Genomic DNA, 25,090 nt, shown 5'->3' with positions numbered 1-25,090 from the left:
GCATAATGATGTCATACGACATGCGACAGAATGACAATGACAATGATTTATAGGCTGTCATCCTGTAAGGAGGGGCACAAGGAGGGACAAGGATATCGAGCTCACGTTTAATTGACACTACCTATATTCCTGTACAAAGGTCAGTGAAACAGTGTTCCTCTGGGGCCAATGCAAAACATTGCACTGACAGTCACACTCAGCACACAAAATTACCATAGCAAAAAAAAACAGTTACAAAAACATACACATACAGCCCAAGTCCCTGAGTCTCATGGCCTGTAGACTGAAGGTGCATGGGATGTTGTCCTGGATCCTGGTAAACGTGTTCCTGCGGCTGGCAAAAGTAGCTACCCGTGGGTTCTGGAAGCAGGTAGTGGAGGGTCCCAACCAAGCCAACTACCTGGCGATGTTCTGGGTGTACGTCTGTGCCCAGATAACCATGGAGAGGGAACTTGTGGTGTCCATGAGTGCCATTGTGATGTTCCAGGATTTTTCAACACCACAGGAGATAAACTGACATGCTTGGTAGAGGTGGGAACATTTTAATTTAGTTCACAATATTGATTGCATTAAACACTGGTTTTGCTAGTGTTTATTGTAGTTTTGTTGAATGTAATTTGTAATAGACACATTTTTGTAAAGTGAAAACAAGGCACGTGGTGTTCAGACACAGATTCAGAGAGTTGGCATCTACGGTCCTAAACCCCATCCCAGACACATACCGTGATGACCAAATGGCATTGCTCTCTCGAGTAAATAGCGAGATGGGGATATTGGTCAGCATGGACCAGTTGGGCCAAAGGGCCAGTTTCTATGCTGTTTGACTCTGGGACCAGGATTTGCTTCAACCACAAGAGATTCTTCAGATGCTGTAAATCCAGAGAAATGTTCTCAGCAAATAAGGGGAATGAACAATTGATGTTTCCGGCCAAGATCCAGCCCTGATGAAGGGTCTCGGCCCACAATGTCAATTCTTTACACCCCTCCATGGATGTTGCTTCCCCCAGCACGTCCTCGGGCCTTCCCCCAGCACATCCTAGGACTGTGTTGCTCATTAACACAAACAGTGAACTTCACGGAATGATCCAATAATGTGTGACAACTGAAGTTAATCTTTAGTGAGAAGTGGCAGCATTTGAAGAAATCTCTGCCCAATTATCAACAACAGAAAACCAACAACCACTGTTATACCACAATCCGATCTCCTGTCACTTGATCCCTAGACCACATTCCAGGACATCTAATCTGGCTGCCCTCCTCTCGCCTACAATCAGAGGCTAAGGAGCAAGATTCCAGAGGTAAGGGCAACAAAGAGGTGGTTGCGGGAGCTGGCTTTGGGATTTGTTCCGAGTCAGTGGGCAGGGCCATGGTCAAGGATCTGAACAAATATGCCACAGTGGATGTACATGTGGCAAATACAGCTAATGGGTGCCATGATGGGGGTTAGTATAACACTCTTAAAGCTTGGGGCGTCGGAGTTCCGAGTTCACCTGCTCTGTCAGGTTATGATTGTACGCTCTAGTGTCAATTGTTCGGTGACAAAGTATAAAGGAGTCTGTATGTCCTGCCCGAAAAATACATGGGTTTCCCCCGAATGCTTCGCTTTCTCCCACAGTCCAAAGTTAGTCGGTTAATTGTAAATTGTCCCGCGATTAGGCTAGGGTTAAATTGGGCGTTACCGGGTGGCGCTACTCCTGGGACCTATTCCGTGCCGTATCTCTAAACAAACAAAGTTTGGCGGGGTGGTTACCGATGAATACGGGAGAGAGCCGAGGTGGAGCTACGCTCTCCCTTACTGTATATATACCCCACTGGGATGCACCTGGAGGTTGCGCTCAATCCACCGACTGTTCTGTTCTCCCGAATCTTCACTCGGTGCAAACATGCCCAGCATCACTGGCAGCGTCTCCCACCGCCGCAGCCGGCCCTCCTTCTCCAGCCGGTCGGTGCAGAGCGGCTCCTGGAGCCGGGCTTCCACCGGCGGGCGCTCGCTGGTGCTTGGCTCCGGTTCCAGCGCCGGTTCCGTCTACGGCGGCAACCTCAGCTCGTCCGCCGGCCTCCTGATGTCGGCGGCGATGGCCCAGCCCCAGGACGAGAAGGAGACCATGCAGCATCTGAACGAGCGGCTGGCCCGTTACCTGAACAAGGTGAATTCGCTGGAGACCGGCAACAGGGAGCTGGAGCTGCAGATCGCAGCCATACTGGAGGAGAGGAGACCGGTGGAGCGGGACATTAACCCCCTGCTGGCGCAGGTTCGCGACCTCAACAGACAGGTAAATAAATAACCTCCTTCCCCCTCATACCTCACGATGCGCCCCTTCCCACACTGTTCCACACCCCCGAATCGCCCACACATCCTCCGCACGGGAAATGAACCTCCTTCCCCCTCATACCTCACGATGCGCCCCCTCCCACACTGTTCCATACCCCCGAATCGCCCACACACCCTCCGCACGGGAAATGAACCTCCTTCCCCCTCATACCTCACGATGCGCCCCCTCCCACACTGTTCCACACCCCCGAATCGCCCACACATCCTCCGCACGGGAAATGAACCTCCTTCCCCCTCATACCTCACGATGCGCCCCCTCCCACACTGTTCCACACCCCCGAATCGCCCACACACCCTCCGCACGGGAAATGAACCTCCTTCCCCCTCATACCTCACGATGCGCCCCCTCCCACACTGTTCCACACCCCCGAATCGCCCACACATCCTCCGCACGGGAAATGAACCTCCTTCCCCCTCATACCTCACGATGCGCCCCCTCCCACACTGTTCCACACCCCCGAATCGCCCACACATCCTCCGCACGGGAAATGAACCTCCTTCCCCCTCATACCTCACGATGCGCCCCCTCCCACACTGTTCCACACCCCCGAATCGCCCACACACCCTCCGCACGGGAAATGAACCTCCTTCCCCCTCATACCTCACGATGCGCCCCCTCCCACACTGTTCCACACCCCCGAATCGCCCACACACCCTCCGCACGGGAAATGAACCCCCTTCCCCCTCATACCTCACGATGCGCCCCCTCCCACACTGTTCCATACCCCCGAATCGCCCACACATTCTCCGCACGGGAAATGAACCTCCTTCCCCCTCATACCTCACGATGCGCCCCCTCCCACAAACTGTTCCATACCCCCGAATCGCCCACACACCCTCCGCACGGGAAATGAACCCCCTTCCCCCTCATACCTCACGATGCGCCCCCTCCCACAAACTGTTCCATACCCCCGAATCGCCCACACACCCTCCGCACGGGAAATGAACCCCCTTCCCCCTCATACCTCACGATGCGCCCCCTCCCACAAACTGTTCCATACCCCCCCGAATCACCCACACACCCTCCGCACGGGAAATGAACCTCCTTCCCCCTCATACCTCACGATGCGCCCCCTCCCACAAACTGTTCCATACCCCCGAATCGCCCACACACCCTCCGCACGGGAAATGAACCCCCTTCCCCCTCATACCTCACGATGCGCCCCCTCCCACAAACTGTTCCATACCCCCCCGAATCACCCACACACCCTCCGCACGGGAAATGAACCTCCTTCCCCCTCATACCTCACGATGCGCCCCCTCCCACAAACTGTTCCATACCCCCGAATCGCCCACACACCCTCCGCACGGGAAATGAACCCCCTTCCCCCTCATACCTCACGATGCGCCCCCTCCCACAAACTGTTCCATACCCCCCCGAATCACCCACACACCCTCCGCACGGGAATTCACGCCTCTATATCAAATAGACTAATTACTGCAAAGCCTTTCTAATAGCCTCCCAAAGCAACCTATTGACAAACTTCAACTCATTGAGAATGTCGCTGCTGGACTTGTCACCAAAACCAGGCTGAAGGAAAATATCAGTCCCGTCTGCACTGGCTTCCTGTGTCTTTCAGAATTGTTCTTAAAGCTCTTAATTGTCTGGAACTAGCCTACCCGAGCTCTCGGGGGTTGCTTCTGCCAGTCCCTTAAATTTAGACAATCTCGCTCATAGGATCATTGGCAGATCAGCTTTTGTGAACTATGCCCCTAAACTGTGAACTTAATAACTAAAACTATAAGGGATACAGACTCGGGTGACAATTATAAACGCCAGTTCAAAACCCATTTATTTAACCTTGATTTTAACTAACACCTTTTTGTCGTTTTTTAAAATTTTTTAATCTTTATTACAATTTTTATTTTATTTTCAGTTATAAATCACTTTCAATCACATTGTCTGTATGGAAAGTGCTCGATTTAAAAAAAAAGTTATTATTATCCCAACCCAAACTCTCTGACACCCCCCCCCCCCATCCCCTCACTTCCTGCATGCCCACATACCAATACCCCAGACTCTTAAAACCCCTCCAATTCCCCCCACTCAGTCACCCACACACCAAAATCCCAGACCTCCCCAACCCCCACAGCTCCCCCACCCCAGGGTCACTAACACCCCAGATCCTTGAACATCCCCCAATCCCCCCACACCCCTGGATCACTCACTTACTAACACCTCAGATTCTTGAACACTCCCCCAATCTCCACACCTTCACCCCCATCCCAGGCCACCTATACACCAACCCCCCCCCAAAACCACCCCAATCCCCATATGTACCCCCAGAGACACCCACACACCAAACCCCAGACTGTCAAAGCTCCTCTAATCCCCACACCTCCCTCAGTCACCAACACCCCAGGACCCCCCCAAACCAATCCCGACAGGGTCACCCACACCTTCCTCCCCAGAGTCTCCCACACTGTCACCCCCAGACCCCCGAAATCCCTCATCAATCCCCACACATCTCCTAAGCCAGCAGCACACAACCTGTCTCCAATCCCTCATACCCCCATTCACCCTACATCCGCTACACTCCTCTGCCTTGCGCCCCTAGACCCTCTTGCACTTCTTCCTCCCCCGAACCGGCACTGAGCTCATCCGACAGATTAGTGTAACACGTTCCTGAGCTGACAGTGATGGGGAGGGCTGCGTGGGGAAGACACCAGCTTTGGCTGGGTGGAGTGAAAGAGGAGATGGGGTACTGTCTCTTGGAGCAAACCAGTAATACACAGAGATTCAAATGCCCTCAAGGTTGTAGGGAACCATTTAATAGACTTAAAACAGTGGTTTAGAAGCTGTCGTTGAGCCCAGTGATGCGTGCTTTCAGGGTTTTGTATATTCTGCACATATGTAGGGCAGGTGTTTCACTAAACCTTGGTTCTTATGACAATAATATTCTAATTCCTGATGTCTGTCCACATAGTGGCCCCAAGTGCATTGGGACACAAGTACAAGGAGTGTGTGTCTGTGTGTGCTCCTGGTTTGCTCCATGAGGTACCAACCCTTGGTTCACCCCGTCTCCTCTTACACTCCATCCAACCAGGCCTGGTGATCTTCTCCATCAGTTGGTTGGTCGTTGGCACAAACAGTGCGTTTCACTGTACATTTTGACGTGCATGTGACAAATAGAGCTAACTTCATCAGAGTGTGGACAACAATCTTTCAGCAGCTTTAATGAAAACTAAACAATCCCTTATCCAGCGCCACTTCAGTGTTGTGTTTTGTCCAGATGCCGAGTTCACTGGGCCATCTCGAGGATCAGCTTTACTTTCCGTGGATCAGGGATGTGCTGTGGTGTGTTGGTCGGGGTGCAACATGTAACAACAATTATAAAGAATTACATATAAAGTTAGAGGTTAAGATACGGATATGGAATAAAATGTGCATAGATATGTAAATCCCAGCATGCATTTCAATGTAAACAGTATTATAAATAGTGGTTTGAAGTGAAAACTATCTAGTGCTTTTGCAGTGTATATGATGAACCAGCTCTTGGGCTTCCATCTGGGTACAGGTATCGATTATAACAATGGTTTGATCACAAAGCCGGCCACCTTCTTCAGGAATGAAGTTTGGGCAGGTCTAGACCAGTGGTATTTATATCCCCACAGTCTGTTCCTCCTGATTGGTTAGATCTCCGCCCATCAGGTTTCCACTCCCCCAGCTTGTTGACAATTGAATTCTTTTCCTCTAGTTTTATTTCAATAGCTTCCTTTACCCAGGCAGTCCCAAAACCCATTGGCACAGCACAGTATTTTTGTGCCATTGAAGCTAATCCTATGGCCATTGCGAATGCAGTGTTTTGCTACCGCCAGCTTCTCTGGGTAACCAAACGGATGCACCTCCTGTGCTCCTGGATGCAGGTTTCCACTGTGCATCCTGTCTGGCCGATAAATACTACTTTGCGTTCACAGGGAGTCCTGTAAATGCCAGCTGACCAGAGTATCAGGGCATCTTTGACCTGCATAAGCTGTGGCCTGAGCTCCCTTAAGGGTCTGTGGATGGTATCAATCCCATATTACTTCAGGATGCTGGTGAACTTCCAGAACCCATGGAAATAGAGGGAAATTTATTCGGTTTGAAGTGTTTACACTGCAATGCAGTGATGTGAATAAATAGATGGAGAGGGATCTGCAGGAGCTAACTGGAATGATTGATCAAGTTAACTGCCTGGGGAAAGAAATATTTAAGAAGGCATGAATTTTCTGTTGATTAGCCCTAGAAGGGAGAATTTGGAAAAGGCAGTTTGCTGGGTAGGTAGTGTCTGCACTGATTTTTTTATCCTGGACACATTCAGTGATGGTAGACTGCAGCCAGTGACCTCGTCTGCTGACCAGTTTGCTGAAGTTTTTGTACATTGTGAGAGAATGCTGCACCGAACCAGACAGGAATCTGGTGCCAAGTTTGGTTCAATGTTGCTCCCTTTGCTTTTCAGATCCACGACCTCACCCTGGGTAACGCCGCCATCATGCTGCAGATCGACAATGCCAGGCTGAGTGCGGAGGACTTCAGGATGAAGTGCGTAGTAGAAATCCTTCCTCACGTCTGCACTTGGGGCTCGGTTCACAGGGCAAAGACACATATGTTCAGGCGGGATTGGGGCTTATCCATCATGTACACAGAGTTACCCTGTTAGCAGGGCTGGCATCAATATAGACTCAGATTGGAAAGGAGTTGTATCTCTGGCAGAAGTTTCTGTACATCAGATGGGTGTTTAGGACATAGATTGGGTGGCATGGTAGCGTACCATTACAGTGCCAGTGACCCGGGTTCAACTCCAGCCGCTGTCTGTGAGGAATCTCCCCAGGAGCACAAGCATTTCTTCCAAGAGTTCCCGTTTCCTCCCCCATTCCAAAGACCTGTGAGTTAGTAGGTTCATTGATCCCGTGAGTGTCATTGGACGTTGTGTGTTTGTTAGGCTTGACGAAGTTATTACTGTGCTGTATCTCGAAATAACAATAAAATAAAACACAACCCAGAACAAGGCCTTTGGCCTGTGATGTCTCAGCTGAAAAGGATGTTCGATCAAACTACTGTGTCCCTTCTGCCGGCACATGATCCACATCCCTCCATTCCCTGCACATTCACTTGCCCGTCTGTGGTGGTTGTCCACCACATTGCCCCACAATGATTAGAAACCTGCGCGGCAGGGTTTTTAAAGTGCAAAAGCCGTTACACCGGGGCATTTCCGTTCTCTCAACTTCAGAACTCCGGATCCAGAGGTACGAACAGGCGTCGCCATCTTCAAGCCTCAAACTCCGCCACCATGTCTGCTTCCACCACAATCCCCCAGTCCATTCCAGGCACCCAGCACTCAAACAACTTGCCCCGCATATCTCCTTTAAACCCTGCCCCTCAATTTCAATACAATTTATAATGATCCAGTAGCTAATCAGATTGCACTTAAAAACATCACAATTTTTTTAATTGCCTCAATTATATATGGTCCATATCCTGACATCTCCCTTACCCAGGTGGGGAATGTTGTTCACAGTCCCATCCTGTACACATTATGGTCCACTGTGACCTGTGAAATCTCACTTCTAGTTGTACAGGGTTGTCAGAGGTTACAGCAGGGACGTTGATAGGATGCAGAACTGGGCTGAGAAGTGTCAGATGGAGTTCAACCCAGATAAGTGTGAAATGATTCATTTTGATAGTTCAAATGTGAAATCAGAATATAATATTAATAGTAAAATTGTTGGCGGTGTGGAGGATCAGAGAGATCTTGGGGTCCGAGTCCACAGAACATTCAAAGGTGCTGTGCAGTTTGACAGTGTTGTTAAGAAGGCGTATGGTGTGTTGGCTTTCATCAACCATGGGATTGAGTTCGAGAGCTGTGAGGTAATGTTACAGCTATCTGAGACCTTAGTTAGACCCCACTTGGAGTACTGTCTTCTGTTCTGGTCGCCTCACTACAAGAAGGATGTGGACACTACGGAGAGAGTGCAGAGGAGTTTTACAAGGATGTTGCCTAAATTGAAGCAGGTGCTTTTGAGAATGGGTTGAGTGAACTTGGCTCTTTCTCCTTGGAGCAACAGAGGATGAGAGGTGACCTGTTAGAGGTGTACAAGATAATGAGGAGCAGTGATAGTGTAGATAGCCGAGGTTTCTTCCCAGGGCTGAAATGGCTAACACAAGGGGGCATAGTTTTAAGGTACTTGGAAGTAGGTACAGAGGGGACGTCAGGGGTAACTTTTTCAGTGGTGAGTGCGCGGAATGCACTGCTGGTGGTGGAGGCAGATACAATAGTGTCTTTTAGTACATGGAACTTTAAAAAAAAAATATAAAGGGCTATGTGGTAGGGTAATTCTTTGCAGTTTCTAGAGTAGGTCACATGGTCGGCACAACGTTGTGGGCCGAAGGGCCTGTAATACGCTGTAGATTCTATGTTTCTATGTAGATTGCTTATTGTCCTTCAGCCACATGCATGCAGATAAATGAAACAACATTCCTCTGGGGCCAAGGTGCACATAAAATAATATTAGTATGAAATAGCATTCAGTAGATGCACAAGCTGATGTAAGGAGCATTCACGAGATGTGGTTAAACATAGAACAACACTACTGTTACTGGCATTCTCATCGATAACGTGTCTGAGTGGTATCAGGGTGTTTAGAAGTCTCATGGCCCGGGGGAAGGAAGAAGCTGTCATTCGCTCCCAGTCCTTGTACTGCAATACCTTCTGCCTGACAGTGGGAGGTCAAAGAGATCGTGGGACGGATGGGAGGGGTCCTTGACCATGCCGGGGGCTCTGTGAATGCAGCAGTTCTGGTGTGTGCCCTCGGGGGGGGGGGGGGTGGAGTGGGGATGAGAGACCCCCACGATTCACTCAGTGCTCCTCACAACCCGTCAGGCACCTTCCAATTCCCAGACCCTCGTAATGGTGCTCCGTTAGAATGGAGGTGGGGAGATAATTTTAGTTGGCGGTGTGGCACCTGCCCACTATATGCTAATGTGTGCTGGTCACAGGGAAGAGGTGTGCTGTAAAGATTCAGCTCTTCCTGGGATGGACAGCACTGACTTCTGGATTCTGTGCCTCTGTCCCATTCCAGGCTGGAGACCGAGTCAGTTGTCTGTCAGGCTGTGGAGAACGACATTGACCGCCTCAGGCGCGTCAAGGAGGAATACGAGGCCAATGCCGCCTCCCTGAGGAATGAGACTGACCTGCTGACTGAAGAACTTCTGTTCCTGAAGAAGAACCATGGGGAGGTAAGGGCTGTCGCTCTTCAATCAGAGAGCGCGGGCCGCGGACAACACCCACTCCTGTTAGACACGATCTCTAGATCGATGGTCACCCACCATCCACGCCATGCTCTCTTCTTGCAACGACCTGGGGGTAGTAAGTCTAACAGCACCAGGTTCAGGAATGGTTATTATTCTACAACCAGTAAGTTCCTGAAACAGTGCGGATTCCTTCACTCACTTAAACCCTGAATAAACTGACTCCAAAGCCTATGGACTCCCTTTGCAACTCATGTTCTCAGTATTATTTGTTTTTTTTAGTTACACAATTTGTCATCTTTTGCACATTGGTTATTTGTCAGTCTTCATTTATGGCTTTCATAAATTCTGTTACACTGTGTATCTTTATTTTCCTATAAATACCTGCAAGAAAATTAATCTCAAGGTAGAGGGGGAGAGAGGGGGAGGGAGGGGGAGAGACTGCTTCTGCCTCTTCCAACGATTCTGAGTGAGGCACAGAGAGATCTGTATTTACTGACTGATGCACCATCAATAACTCACTCTGAGACGTAAGGTGAGATATCGGCTTTTATTGACTGGAAGAAGGAACCAGGAGTGAGTGACCATCATACTACGTCCTGGAGACTGTGAGAGAGCATAGGCCTCAGATCGCCTTTATACAGGGGTCTATGGGAGGAGCCACAGGAGCAGTCAGCAGGGGCATGTCCAGACAGGCACACGTCTGGCACACGTAATTCACCACTCTGACAATTACCTTTATTGTTCAAACAAACAAGTACGTGAATTCATACACTAAATACCCTGTGCGCACACCTGCTAAGTATCCCTGACTCTCCTGAATAGTCAAAGAATAGCAAAGGTATTACCCGGGCGGAGGAATTTAAGATGGTCAGGCGTTCCTTGTTCCTCGTGGTCCTGATTCACTCTCCACGTGCTTCATGCAGGGTTCTTCTCGCTTGTATCTGTGATGGTTATTCTTCGAAGTTACCGCCACCGGCACCCACAAAGCATCCACTTTTATATCCATTTCTTATCAATTCAAATGTCGCATTCCCATGTCATTGGCCGCAGGTCATGTGTCTGGCCTTTAACACCTGGTCATTGGCTCTGGTCCAAGCCAGCATCCATCTATTGTCCTCTTCCCATCAAGGGGCAGTTGCTGACTCATGGCTCTTTGTTCTCAGTCAGCAATGAGCTCAAATCGCATCAGGCCTTCACAATCCTGCATGTTATAGCCAACCAAAGAACACCTCACAAATAACTCCTTATTTGGAAATGACCTCCAGTCCAGCAGATTACCTGAAGAGTCTTTCTGCCTTCTTTAAAACACTAATCAAGTCCAGCATGTCAAGCTCACAAAATGAAGAATAGAGTGTCTTCACAAAATGGCAGCCTCCATCCCCCAAGCACACGGCAAGAACAAAGACCGCTTCCACTGTCCTTGATTCATTTGAATTCACTGATTTGAAGATTGTCATTCTTTCTGGCCAACAGTACCAACTTGCCTCATTGTTTCTTTGCCGTGAGCCTGATTTGACATCAAATTTGCACAATCCAATTCATTCTCCTTCATAAGGCACTGTATCATCATCCATCTCTCGAAACATGTGTCAGCTTCTATCCCACGGTTATCGGACTACTCAACAGTCCTCTAGTATTACAAGATGGATTTTTGACTTTGATTTTGTTAAGATGGATTTTGTTAAGACTTTGCATCTTATTGTTCATCTGCACCGCACATTGTCTGTGACTGTAACACTTCACTCTGCTTCCTATAATTGCTTTACCTTGTACTGCTTCAACATACTGTTGTAGTGAAATGATCTGTATGGATGGCATGAAAAACAAAGTACCTTTAATAAACCAATTTAAAATTTACCCATCTTTATTAATTGCCTCAAACACTGCTGAAGGGTGAATCCCACACTCTTAGCCCCCTTTGGCTCGCCAACTGAATTTCTGAACGGATTTATCTGTGACTATCTTGTACGGGAGCCGATTAGTTTTGGAGACGTTCAGTGTGCGTCATCTTGTAAAGAAAGCTGCCAGGACGGAGGTTAGGCGGTGGGGGAGGAACACTCTGAGACGGGAAGAGGTTGTTGCTCATCTGATCAGACTGTGTCATTGTGTGGCAGGAAATTAATGGACTGAAAGCACAGATGAAGACTGAGAAGGTTTCTGTGAATGTTTTTACGGGGAAGGAACCGGATATCTCTGACCTCGTGGCAAGCATCAGAACGGAGTATGAGGAGTTAATAGCAAAAAACAAAGCTGATTCTGAAGCCTGGTACCAGTCGCAGGTAAGGATTCTCAAAGCCAGCACTGTTGTTTAAAATTCTCTATCTTCTCACCTTTATCCTGTCACTCACTCAGGCCATTCTGCCCATCTACCCTGACCAAGTGCTGCCTTCCAATCTAGTCTGATTTGCCCACTTGTGACCTATAACCTTCAAGATTCAAGATGATCTATCAGGCGTACAGTGAGATTCGTAGCTTGCATTGACAGCCAATGCAGCGGAGGTGTGTGCAAGTCTTGCCACGCAGTCCAGTGCCAACAGAGCATTCCCACAAAGCTCAACAGAAATCTTCTAAACCTTTCCTATCCGCTTGCCTGTCCACCTGCATTTTAAATGCTGTTATTGTACCCGCCTTGGCCACTTGTTCCGGCAGCTCTTTCCCATTGTACCAACCACCATATAAATGTGAAAAAACAGAAGTTTCTGCTCAAGTCCCTGTTAAATCTCTTCCCCCCCCCCCCCCACCTTCATCCCATTCCCTTTGGTTCTCAATTTGCAAACTCTGAGAAAAAGACTGAAAGCGAAAGAGAGTTATGAGTATGACTCAAGAATCGGGTTTGCTGATGTTTATATTGTACAATGTACCTAAATGTGTTGTACTACCCCAGCGTCGGTTTGGGGTGGTAACATAAAACAGGGTATTGAATCACAGGACGGGCATTTCAGCCACCATATTGTGCCGACCTTTTAATATGGTAGGGGTATGGAGGGCTTGGTCCCGGTGCAGGTCGATGGGTGTAGGCAGTTTCAATCATTCAGCACACACTAGAGGTGTTTCTGTGCTGTACTTTTCTATGACTTGATAACCTACTCCGAGATCAATCTAAGCCTTCCTTCGTGCAGATTCCTCCATTTTCCTATCATCCATGTGCCTATCGAAAATGTTCCCTAATGTATCTGCTTCTACCACCACCCCTGGCAGGGTGTTCCACTCACTCATCTCCCTCTGAGTTTAAAAAAAAATCTTTGACATCACCCTGATACTTTTCTCCAATCACCTTAAAATTAAGCCCCCTCGTATTATTGATTTCTGCCCTGGGAAAAAGGTCTCTGACTGTCCACTTTAACCTCTAACCCTAACCTCTTATCATCTTGTATATCTCTGTCAAGTTGCCTCTCATCCTCCTTTGCTCCAAAGAGAAAATCTCTAGCTTGCTTAGCTTATCCTCATAAGACATGTTCTGTAATCCGGGTAGCATCCTGGTAAATCTCCACTGCACCCTCTAAAGTTTCCACATCCTTCCTATAAGGAGGTAACCAGACAATATTCCAAGTGTGGTCTAACCAGGGTTTTATAGATCTGCAACATTTCCTCATGGCTCTTGAACCCAACCCCCCCAACTAATGAAGGGCTGTACACCGAACACCTTCTCAACCACCCTATCAACTTGCGCGGCAGCTTTTGAGTTATCCCTCTGTTTCTCCATACCACTATACGGGCAAGACAATGTAAATTCCCAATGTTTTTGCAAGCTTGGAGTATTATTGCTGCATCGGTCTGTGGAGAGAGCATACACAAGGTATCAGAATTTGCGATGTTTCTATTCCCTGTGCAGATTCAGGTTGTGAGCATGGAATCTGAGCAAACTACAAAAGCACTGGACGATGCAAAAGCTGAAATCACCATTAAGCGGCAAACGATACAAAGTCTGGAGATGGAGCTGGAGACCCTGAAGGCACAGGTAGTGTGGCCAATATCACTGTTGCGATTCGACACAGGGAGCATCTTCCCATCAGCCATTACTGTCTGGTTTGGTGCGCCATCCTCTTACAATATACAAAATCTGTCAGGTCAGCATAGGTTGTTATTGGCAGCAGTCTACAGTCAGAGCAGTCTACAATCACAGCAGGAATTAGACCACAATCCAAAGGAGCAGATTTAGGGCATTTGGCCCACCGAGTCTGCTCTGCCATTCCATCATGGCTGCGTTATAATTCCTCAACCCCATTCTCCTGCCTTTTCCCCATAACCCAGGGCTTCCCAACCTTTTTTATGCCATGGGCCCCTACCATTAACTGAAGGGTCCATGGACCCCAGGTTGGGAACCCCTTCTGTAACCTTTGGCACCCTGATTAATCAAGAATCTATCAACCTCTGCATTAAATATACCCAATATTAGCCTGCACAATTGCCTGTGGCAATAAATTCCACAGTTTCACCACCCTCTGGCTAAAGAAATGTTTCCTCATCTCTGTTCACATGAATGACCCTCAATTCTGAGGTTGTGCCCTCTGGTCCTAGACTCCCCAATATAGAAAACTTCTGTATATCCACTTTATCCAGACTTTTCAATATTCATTGAGATCCACCCCCTCCCCATTTTTCTAAACTCCACGAGTATGGGTCCAGAACTGTTAAACGCTCCTTGTGTGCAAATCCTTTCATTTCTGGGGCCATTCTTATGACCCTCCTCTGGGCCCTCTCCAATGTCAACACATCTTTTCTTGGATACGGGGCCCAAAACTCCCCTCAGTACTCTTGTGCAGTTTTACCAGTGCCTTATAAAACCTCAGCCTTATAGTTTCAATTTTATATTCTATTCTTCTCAAAATGAATGCTAACATTGCAATTGTCTTCATTACCACTGACTTAACCTGCAAGTTAACCCTTAGGGAAACCTGCACCAGAACTCTCAAGTCACTCTGCATCTCTGATTTTTGAAATTTTTTCCCTTTTTAAAAAAAAATAACCCACACTGTTGTGTGTGTCCAGGGCAAAGAAGCAGGCAATAAAAATCATTACGGACAAAACTGCCTTTTCCAAAAGCTCCCTTCTGGAAAGCACTTTAGGACTATCAAAGAAAAACTTCACTCCATCTTCCCCCAGGCAGTTAATCTGATCAACTATTTGAGTTGGCTCCCTCATACCCCCAACCTCTACTACCCCCATCACTTCCCTGCTCTGTAAACACTGTTTATAATGCTGTTTATATTGTAAGTACATGCTGGTATTTATGCACATTTCATTCCATATACATACTTTAAACCCCTAACTTTACTTTTACTTAATTCTTTATTCTTTATAATTGTGCAGAGATGATCAGAAATTAACCAAAACTGCTAGAAACACTCAGCAGGTCAAGCAGCATCAGTGGAGAGGGAAAGAGGAGTCAAAGTTTCAGTTTGAAGTAGTGCCATGGATATAATCCCACTAAACTGCTTCTTCAACCTGAAACATTGCCTCACCTTCTCTCTCCAGCTGCCTGGCAGGCTGACCATTTCCAGATTTGTTTCAGATTTTCAACATCTGTGCTTTGTACTTAATTTTCATTTATGATTGATTGGCCTAATTGCTGACTCCAGTTCTTTATAGTCTTGCATAATATGTGCAAATTTCACTTCCAAATAAGGCAGTCATTTGAATGTGTAATACGATGTGTAATGTGCAGAGTAGGTAATTTAAAGCACGCACTTCCTCTGAAAGGAAGCAGTAGCTGGAATATTCAAATCATTTTATCAATTTTCAAGGTCTTGAAGTTCACTATGTAATAATCAATCACAAAGAATCATGTACCTTGCATTCATTTCCTCTAGAGCACCGGTTCCCAATCTAGGGTCCACAGACCCCTCATTTAATGGCATAAACAGGGTTGTGAACTCCTGCTCTAGAACAAAACACAGGTTGGAATATTCAAAGGACTTTGTCAAAGGTGAAGATGAAAGGAAAGCTCGCAGATACCCACAGACGCCGAGCAGATCGAATTTTCATAACTTTACATACTGATTGTTATGGATTTCCCTGTAGTGAAATATATGTTTATAATCAATTCTAATTTGTAATTCAATTTCAGAATCAGGTATATTATCACTGATATACATACATCACGACAAAAATGTTTTGTGGAAGCAGTATGGTGCAAAACATTTTTTTTAAAAAAAAAAGACAAATTACAAAAAGATGGTGAGTTTCGCGCTCATGGGTTGGTTCACTGTCCATTCAGGGGGAAGAAGCTGTTCCTAAAACATTAGGTGTGTGTAGCAATGAGAAGAGGACATGTCTCGGGTGAAGGGTGTCCTAAATGATGGATTTTGTCTTATTGCCTTTTGTGATGTCCTCTATGCCAGGGAGCTTAGTGTCCATGATGGATCTGGCGGAGTTTTCAACTTTCTGCAGCTTTTCCAAGACCCCCCCCACCCATACCAGACAGTGATACAGCCAGTCAGAACACTCTCCATGGTGCATCTGTAGGAATTTGAGAGAGTCTTTGGTGACATACCAAATCTCCTCAAACTCCAACTGATGTTCAGCCACTAGTGTGCCTTCCTCATGATTGCATCAATATGTTTGGCTCAGGATAGATCTTCAGATATTGAAACAACTCCCCCTGTCCACTGCTGATCCCTCAATGAGGACTTTTAGCTCACTGGAGTATCCTTTGTGGAATTTCACAGATCACAGGACTTGAAAATATATTGGGTGAAGCGGAGTCCGGATACGGAAGGGAGTTTGAAAAGCTGCAGCTAATTATCTCGCAACGTGAAGCCGAATTGACCAGTCTACGGAACGAAATGTATAGAAACAAAGAAAAATATGATGATCTGCTGAAAATCAAACTGACTTTGGAAGCAGAGATTGCTGAGTACAGGCGCTTGCTCAACGGTGATTTGAGGTAATGGGAAGACGTTGCTGGGAAGTGTAATTGTCAGGGTTTCGTATGGTGGAAATTGGGGGTTAAATATGAAATTTCTAATTGAGAAACTAAGATTGGTTTCATTTGTCACATGTACCATTGAAACATAGAATGAAATGTGTTGTATCAATGACCAACACTGTCTGAGGATGTGCTGGGGGCAGCCCACAAGTGTCACTGTGCCTTTGGCACCAACATAGTATGTCCACAACCTACTAACCTGTACATCTTTGGAAAGTGGGGTGAAACCAGAACACTTGGAGGAAACCCACTTGGTCATGGGGAGAACTCCTTACAGACAGCGGTAGGAATTGAACCCAGATCAGTGGTGCTGTAAAATGTTACACTAACTGCTACACTACCCTTCTGCCCACAGTAGGTGTTACAGTTTTGGTAATGAAAGATTCCCCAATGCAAGAGTGTGTAGTGGTGAACTTGTCAAACATGTCACGTGTGCACGTCTTTTGCGTGTGGCTTGACACGTGTACGTGTCTGTCACCTGTTGTGGCACATGTCAAATGCAGCCACTCTCTGGGTTGCCATTGTAGGCAGAGCTGGAACTCTGGAAGCGCCGTGTAAAGGCTTTCAGTGATACAAGGCCCTTCTGAAGGACGCAAGATGGGTAACAAACTCACTGCGGAACTGGGCCTTCCTTGTCAGTCGTTCGCTCTAGAGTTGACAATTCTGTCCTCCTGAGTTTGGACATGAGGCCAGGTGTTAGGCTCCACTCTCAGGTGCGTTGGGGGAGTGGGGAGCTGTATGTCATGTGGTACCTGATCACATGACCCCAGGGCACCCAGTGGTCATGCATTAATCCCATTGTAGTATTTCAGAAGGACTGTAGCATTAAACAAAGATTTAAAATCAGGGTAACTTGAGGGCAAAGTCCTCTGGATGGAAAATAACATGGGGAGAATAAATTGGGTTTAGAGCAGAAATGGTGCAAATGAATGATTGGTGGCTGATGGGCTGAAAGACCAGTTTTATTGTGAAAGGACTCTGAATGTTTCTTGTTTGAGGATTTTTAAATTGTCTAACAAAACTGTGACAATTTATCATGACTTTTGTTAAAATGTCCCTGAAGAATCTAGTGGGCCACTGTTGTCTCACCACTGTCTGTATTGTCTTTGCAGTGAGAAACCAGCCAGCCCTCCAGAAACTCCAGGTACTCCCAGTAAGTATCCATGCATGGAAGGTCAGTTGTATGCCTGATGTAGATGTATCATTCCCACCGTCCAGCCTACCACCCCACCAGGATTGAGAGCATAAAACTCACAGGAGCAGAATTCAAAAAGTAAACTTATTATCCAAGTACATATATGTCACCATATTCTACTCTCAGATTCATTTTCTTGTGGGCATTCAGAGTAAATAGAAGGCAACACAATAGAATCGATGGAAAAACCTCTCATGGCAGACGGACAAATAACCAATGGCAAGAGACAACAAACTACAAAAATAAAAGATGAGTAATAATAATAAATAAACAATAAATATCCAGAACACAGGTTGTGGAATCAGTTCAAGTTTGGGGTGAGTGATGTTATCCCCTCTGGTTCAAGAGCCCGATTGGTTGAGAGAAAATAACTGCTCCTGAACCTAGTGGTGTGAGTCCTGAGGCACTTGTACCTACTTCCTGGTGGCAGCAGCGAGAAGAGAGCATGGCCTGGGTGGTGGGAGTCCTTGATGATGAATACCGCTTTCCATTCGGCCCCCTGAGTCTGCCATACAAACATGGCTGATTTATTTTCCCTCTCAACGCCATTCTCCTGCCTTCTCCAAGTTAACTAATGCAGTTCCTGTGTGCTGCCTTGAGTAAGGTTGAGGATTTAGGAATGGAACTTTGAAAACAAGCAAACACCAAGTGCTATGTTCATCATTTTGATTGTACCGGTCATTATTCTTTTCCCCTGATCAATGAACAGAAGGAGGAATTCAGCCCAGTGTTTTCAATGCCATTTAATAGCTAATCATTTACCTCACTTCACCATCAGTGACGCTGCTTTTGGTGAGCTCTCCCTGAAGCTGACCAAGTACTAGCACTCTGAGGTAGTCAACCTTTGCACACACCCGGTTCTGCACAATCACCCAGAGCAGGTGATGGTTCTCATCCCAAATCTTTGACAGCCCATTTCATCCACAGACCCGCTGTTTCTCCAGATGCCAGTATCTTCAGTCTCTTGTCACCACTCTCTCCTCGCAGTCCATCAGTCGAGTGGTTTAATGAAAGAGCAATGCGATCATTGTTCGTGTGATTTAAATCCCATTGCATTGGTAATCTCAGTGGGAGATTTAAAAATCCTGCTCGGATCTCATCTGCCCATTCACCTCCCCCCTCACACCATTCAGGGCTCCAAACAGTCCTTCCAGGTGAGGCAACTCTTCACCTGTGTATCCGTTGGGGTTGACTACTGGACCCAATGCCTCTGTTGCAGCTTCGTCTACATTGGTGAGACCCAATGTAGATTGAGGGACTGCTTTGTTGAGCATCTCTGCTCCATCTGCAAATAAAAAAGGGATGTCCTGGTGGCCAACCCTATTCCCATTCCGCCATGTCAGTCCACGGCCTCTTTTGCCATGAGGCCAGTCTTGGGTTGGAGGAGCAACAACTCGTATTCTGTCTATGTAGCTTCTAATCTGATTGTAAAACATCAATTTTTTCAACTTTCTCTCCCCCTTTCCTCTTCATTTCCCCTTTCTGGCCTCTTGCCCCTACCTATCACCTTCTCCTGGTGTCCCTCCTCCTTCCCTTTCTCTCATGGTCCACTCCCCTTTCCAACCAGATTCCTTCTTCTCCAGCCCTTACTACTTCCACCTATCACTTCAGCTTCTCACGTCATCACCCTACCCCACCCTCCTGGCTGGCTTCGCCTATCACGTTCTAGCTTGTACACCTTCTCCCTCCCTCCTGCCTCCATATTCTGGCATTTTCACATTTCCTTTTCCTGTCTTGATGAAGGGTCTTGCCCCAGAACATTAACTGCTCATTCATTTTCATAGACGCTGCCTGACCCGCTGGGTTCCTCCAGCATTCCCTCGAGATTTTCAGCATCTGCAGAATCTCTGGTGTCTAACCTTGCCTTCCCTTCTTCCCATACAGCTGAGGTCACAATGAGGAAGATTGTCAAGGTCATCACAACAACTCTGGTTGATGGGAAGGTCGTGGATGAATCAAGTAAGGTGCAAGAATACACCGAAAATACTCAACTGGAATGAGTCTTCACCACTGTACCAACGGGGGTGTTTTGAAATGTTACGTGTCATCAGGAGTCTATGTACTGGGATATAATGGTGTTTATTGTGGTGTCTGAAGCAATGAATTGCAATCATAAACATGTATCATCATTTTCTCTTCTACCCACTCTGCAATGGCTTATCTTTTAATAAATACTGGAGTTCGTATCTCCATGATTCAAGATCAAGGTTCAGGTTTGTCACGTCCACCTCAAAACATAATGTGAAGTGCTCTGTTTCTGGTAACAACCAAGGTTCAATAAGCAAATTTATTACTCCTGTACATACAGGTCACCATATACAACCCTGAGATTCATTTTCTCATGGGCATTCATGGCAACTACAAGAAAAAGGGGGAAAGAAGTTAATAATAAATAAGCATTAATCTTCGAGAACATGTGATGAAGAGTCCTTGAAAGTGAGTCCATGGGTTGTTCAATGATGGGGTGTGTGAAGTTATCCCCTCTGGTGCATGAATGTGATGGTTGAGGGGTAATAACTGTACCTGAACCCCGTGGTGTGACCTGAGGCTCCTGTACTTGCTCCTCAATGGCAGCAGCAAGAAGAGAGCTGGCGAAACTCAGCAGGTCAGGCAGCATCTATGGAAACAAGTAAAGCATAGATGTTTTGGCTGATACCCTTCGTCAGGGCAGTAAAGGGGAACAATCAGAAAAAGAGGGTGAGGGTAGGAGCGGAAGAAGTACATGGTGATAGGTGAAATTGGAGGAGGGGATGAAGTAAAGAGATGGGAAGTTGATTGGTGCAAGATATGGGGCTGGAGAAGGGGAAATCTGATAGGAGAGGGCAGAAGACCATGGAAGAAAAGGAATGGGAAGGAGCACCAGAGGGAGGCAATGGGCAGGTAAGTAGATAAGGTGTGAGAGGGAAACAGGAATGGTGAAGGAGGTGAGGGTCATTACTGGAAGTTTGAGAAATCGATGTTCATGTCATAAGTTTGGAGGCTTCCCGGAATATAAGGTGATGCTCCTCCAACCTGAGTGTGGTCTCATCGTGACAGTAGTGGACTGACATGACGGAATGGGAAGTAAATTGAAATGGGTGGCAGACAGCGAGGTCTCCCAATCTATGTCAGGTCTCACTGATACACAAGAGGCCACAGCAGGAGTAATGGACACAGTATATGACCTCAACAGACTCACAGGTGAAGTGTCGCCTCAGCTGGAAGGACTGTTCAGGGCCCTGAATGGTAGTGAGGGAGGAGGTGTGGGGGCAGGTGTAGCAATCGTGTCACTTGCAAGGGTAAATGCTAGGAGGGAGATCAGTGGGGAGGGACTAGTGGACCAGGGATTCAAGTAGAGAGCAGTATCTGCGGAAAGTGTGGGAAAGGGAAAGATGTGCTTGGTGGTGGGATGCCACTGGAGATGGCAGAAGTTACAGAGAATTATGTGCTGGACACGGAGGTTGGCGGTGTGGCAGGTGAGGGCGAGAGGATGATCTGGGTGGTGGATGCTGCGATGGCGCTCCAGCTATGTGTGCTCAGTGGTGGAGAGGGCTGGGCTGTATCCAGGACTTTTTGGACGCCTTTCTGTTCTGTTGTGCTGAGGGGCAGCCCCCTGTACAATCCCATACCAGCGAAAGAATCCCGCAATGCAATGCAGCAAGTGATAAACAACATTGCTAAAACTCGTCCCGTCCCTCCCGCCCACTCATGCACATAAAAACTCCTTTAACCCCAAGACGAGCTGTTTTCTTCAGCTTCCAGCCAGGTCAGACTTGGGCTTGCAGGCACTGGCCTCAACTTCCCTTATGAGTATGTTTGCATACACACACACACTCATGGCCACTTCCCTGACTACCTCCTATATCCAATAACGTGGCCTCTGCATGTGTGTTCGTGGTCTTCTGCTGCTGTAGCCCGTCCACTTCAAGGTTCAACATGTGTGTTGAGAGATTCTCTTCTGCACACCACTGTTGTAACGTGTGGTTATTTGACTCACTGTCACCTTCCTGTCAGCGTGAACCAGTCTGGCCGTTCTCCTCCGACCTCTCTCATTAACAAGGCGTTTTTGCCCACAGACCTGCCACTCACTGGATGATTTTTTTTTTGCTTTTTCACACCGTTCTCATTAAACTCTAGAGACTGTTGTGTATGAAAATCCCAGGAGATCAGCAGTTTCTGAGATACTCAAACCACCCCATCTGGCACCAACAAGCATTCCACAGTCAAAGTCACTTAGATCACATTTCTTCCCCATTCTGATGTTTGGTCTAACAACAACTGAACCTCTTGACCATGTCTGCATGCCTTAATACATTGAGTTGCTGCCACATGATTGGCTGATTAGATATTTGCGTTAATGAGCAGGTGTACAGGTGTACCTAATAAAGTGGCCACTGATGTCATACGTTATTCCAGCCCGCAACGGTACAACACTGCTGCTAGAACTTCCGTTAGTCTTGCTTTAAATATCTCATCATCTCTGCTGATCTGGAGACGACAAGGTAGTTGTAAGACAGAACAAAGTCAAAGTATGCACAGGTGAGATAAGAAGCTTACAGCAGCTTCACAGGCACATTGCATGAGATAAGCAGCGTTCACACAAACATAAATAACATCCAAGGTGATCAGAGGCATGGGGTAAATGGATAGCCAAGGAACTGTTTCCCAGAGCGGAAATGGCTTTTATACGAGGGCAAATCTTTAAGGTGATTGGAGGGAAGTATGAGGGGGTGATGTCAGAAGTGAGGTACTTTTACACAGAGAGCATGTGGGTGCGTGGGACACCTGATCAGGATGGTGACAGAGACACATACAGCAGGTCCGTTTCAAGGAGAAAACTGGAGGGCTACGTTGGAGCGAAGGTTTCAATTGATCTTAGAGTAGGTTAAAAAGTCAGCACAACATAATGGGCTGAAGGGCCTGCACTGTGTTCTATGTTCTATTATACACATTTTTACAAGATATAACACAATGAAATAAAGTACTTTAACATGCAAAGTGATCAACGTGGTCATAGATCATAGAAATTTGTTGATTGGCTGTTTGAGGCCTTTCAGTATTCTGTAGGTCAATAAGTCAAGTCAACTTTTATTGTCATTTCGACCATAACTGCTGGTACAGTGCGTAGTAAAAATGAGACAACGTTTTTCAGGACCATGGTTTACATGACACAGTACAAAAAACTAGACTGAACTACGTAATAAAAAAAACACAGAGAAAGCTACACTAAACTACAGACCTACACTGGACTGCATAAAGTGCATAAAAACAGTGCGGGCATTACAATAAATAATAAACAGGACAGTAGGGCAAGGCGTCAGTCCAGGCTCTGGGTATTGAGGAGTCTGATAGCTTGGTGGAAGAAACTGTTACATAGTCTGGCTGTGAGAGCCCAAGTGCTTCGGAGCCTTTTCCCAGACGGCAGGAGGGAGAAGAGATTGTATGAGGAGTGCATGGGATCCTTCATAATGCTGCTTCCTTTGCTGATGCAGCGTGTAGTGTAAATGTCCATGATGGCAGGAAGAGAGACCCCGATGATCTTCTCAGCTGACCTCACTATCCACTGCTGTGTCTTGCGATCCGAGATGATGCAATTTCCGAACCAGGCAGTGATGCAGCTGCTCAGGATGCTCTCAATACAACCTCTGTAGAATGTGATGAGGATGGGGGGGGGGGGGGGGCGGGTGGGAGATGGACTTTCCTCAGCCTTCGCAGAAAGTAGAGACACTGCTGGGCTTTCTTTGCTACGGAGCTGGTGTTGAGGGACCAGAATTCAATTTTCATCTTCATTTTGAACATGACAGGTTAAAAAGGGGCAGTCAGTGTGGATTCATGAAGGGAAGGATGCCTCTGACTAATAACGTATTATGGAGATGTACCGGGAGATGAGCGAAGATGATCAACAAGACTTTTAGCAAATCATCTGACATAGTCCCTTACAGTGAACTGGCAAACAAAATCTGGGCCCCTGGGTTCCAAGTGAGAATAGCAAAATTGATCCAATTTGACTGTCAATGTTACTGTGACGCACAGAATCAGAATTACTGACTAATGTCAGGAATTCTGTTGTTTGTAACAACAGTGCAGTGCAAAACATAATAATAAAAACTGTACATTATAATCAGATATCTAGAGGGTGTGAATATGTGTATATATTTTTAAACATAAATGTACACACACAATATGAGAATATAATTAAACATTATATAATTGTTAACTATTATAAATATAATTAAATAATACAACACAGTGTTAAATTATATTAATATATTCAAAATATAAAATAAATATAATAAATGATTATATATATATATCTGCTGTAATTAATAAATAGTGCAAAAATAAATACAGAAAATACCAGAATTTTCTGATTACCAGGGTTATTATCATTGACGTATGTCATGAAATTTGTTGATTTTGTGGCAGCAGTTCAGTGTAATACATCAAAATTATAAATTACAATTAGAATATTGGATGGCTGGTTAGATGGATAGAGTGAAAACAAATGGGTGCAAAGCAGTGAGGAAGTGTTCACGGGTTCATCGTCCATTCAGAAATCTGACGGCAGAAGGAAAGGAGCCATTCCTGAATCATTGAATTGACTTTATTACTTACATCCTTGAGGAGTAAAAATCTTTACATTACGTCTCCATCTAAATGTGCAATGTGTAATTTATAATAAATACAATGTTCAACAGGATTGTCAATATAACTTAGAAATACAGTTGTGGCAGTTTGATGGCCTGGTGGAAGAAGCTGTCCTGGAGGCTGTTGGTCCTGGCTTTTATGCTGTGGTACTGTTTCCCGGATGGTAGCAGCTGGAACAGTTTGTCGTTGGGGTGACTCGGGTCCCCAATGATCCTTCAGGTCCTTTTTACACACCTGTCTCTGTAAGTGTCCTGAATAGTGGGAAGTTCACATCTGCAAACGTGCTGGGCTGTCCGCACCATTCCCTGCAGAGTCCTGCGATTGAGGAAAGTACTGTTCCCATACCAGGCAGTGATGCAGCCGGTCAGGATGCTCTCAATTGTGCCCCTGTGGAAAGTTCTTAGGATTTGGGGACTCATGCCAAACTCACTCAACCGTCTGAGGTGAAAGAGGCGCTGTGTGCCTTTTCCACCACACAGCCGGTATGTACAGAGATCCTTGGTGATCTCAACTTAAAGTTGCTCGCCAAGCAACTTAAAGCTGTTCACCCACTCAACCCCAGATCCACTGATGCCAATAGGGGCTAGCTGTCTCCATTCCTTCTGTAATCCACAACCAGCTCCTTTGTTTCTGTGACATTGAGGGAGAGGTTGTTTTCTTGACACCACTGTGTCAGGGTGATGACTTCTTCTCTGTAGGCAGCCTCATTATTATTTGAGATAAGGCCAATCAATGTAGTATCATGAACAAATTTAATTAGCAGATTGGAGTTGTGGG

General features: G+C 46.5%; 1 protein-coding gene across 1 annotated transcript; it reads left to right on the top strand.

The window, feature by feature from the left end:
• The first annotated feature begins 1,346 nt into the window (after positions 1-1,346).
• si:ch211-243g18.2 (uncharacterized protein LOC559906 homolog) lies at positions 1,347-19,886 on the top strand. Its single transcript, XM_059993964.1, has 8 exons — positions 1,347-2,273; positions 6,772-6,854; positions 9,392-9,548; positions 11,678-11,842; positions 13,396-13,521; positions 16,232-16,449; positions 17,604-17,644; positions 19,571-19,886. The coding sequence occupies exons 1-8, from the start codon at positions 1,884-1,886 to the stop codon at positions 19,684-19,686; spliced, it is 1,296 nt and encodes a 431-aa protein (XP_059849947.1). The 5' UTR covers positions 1,347-1,883; the 3' UTR covers positions 19,687-19,886.
• The last annotated feature ends 5,204 nt before the right edge of the window (positions 19,887-25,090 follow it).

Source organism: Hypanus sabinus, chromosome 18, assembly GCF_030144855.1.
Source record: "Hypanus sabinus isolate sHypSab1 chromosome 18, sHypSab1.hap1, whole genome shotgun sequence".
NCBI lineage: Eukaryota > Metazoa > Chordata > Chondrichthyes > Myliobatiformes > Dasyatidae > Hypanus > Hypanus sabinus.
This window is presented reverse-complemented; position numbering and strand designations above follow the sequence as displayed.

Coding starts and splice junctions, on each gene's coding strand:
- si:ch211-243g18.2 (XM_059993964.1), top strand. CDS start 1,884: ATGCCCAGCATCACTGGCAGCGTCTCCCACCGCCGCAGCCGGCCCTCC. Junction 2,274..6,771: donor TTCGCGACCTCAACAGACAG/GTAAATAAATAA, acceptor TTTGCTTTTCAG/ATCCACGACCTCACCCTGGG. Junction 16,450..17,603: donor TTGCTCAACGGTGATTTGAG/GTAATGGGAAGA, acceptor TTGTCTTTGCAG/TGAGAAACCAGCCAGCCCTC.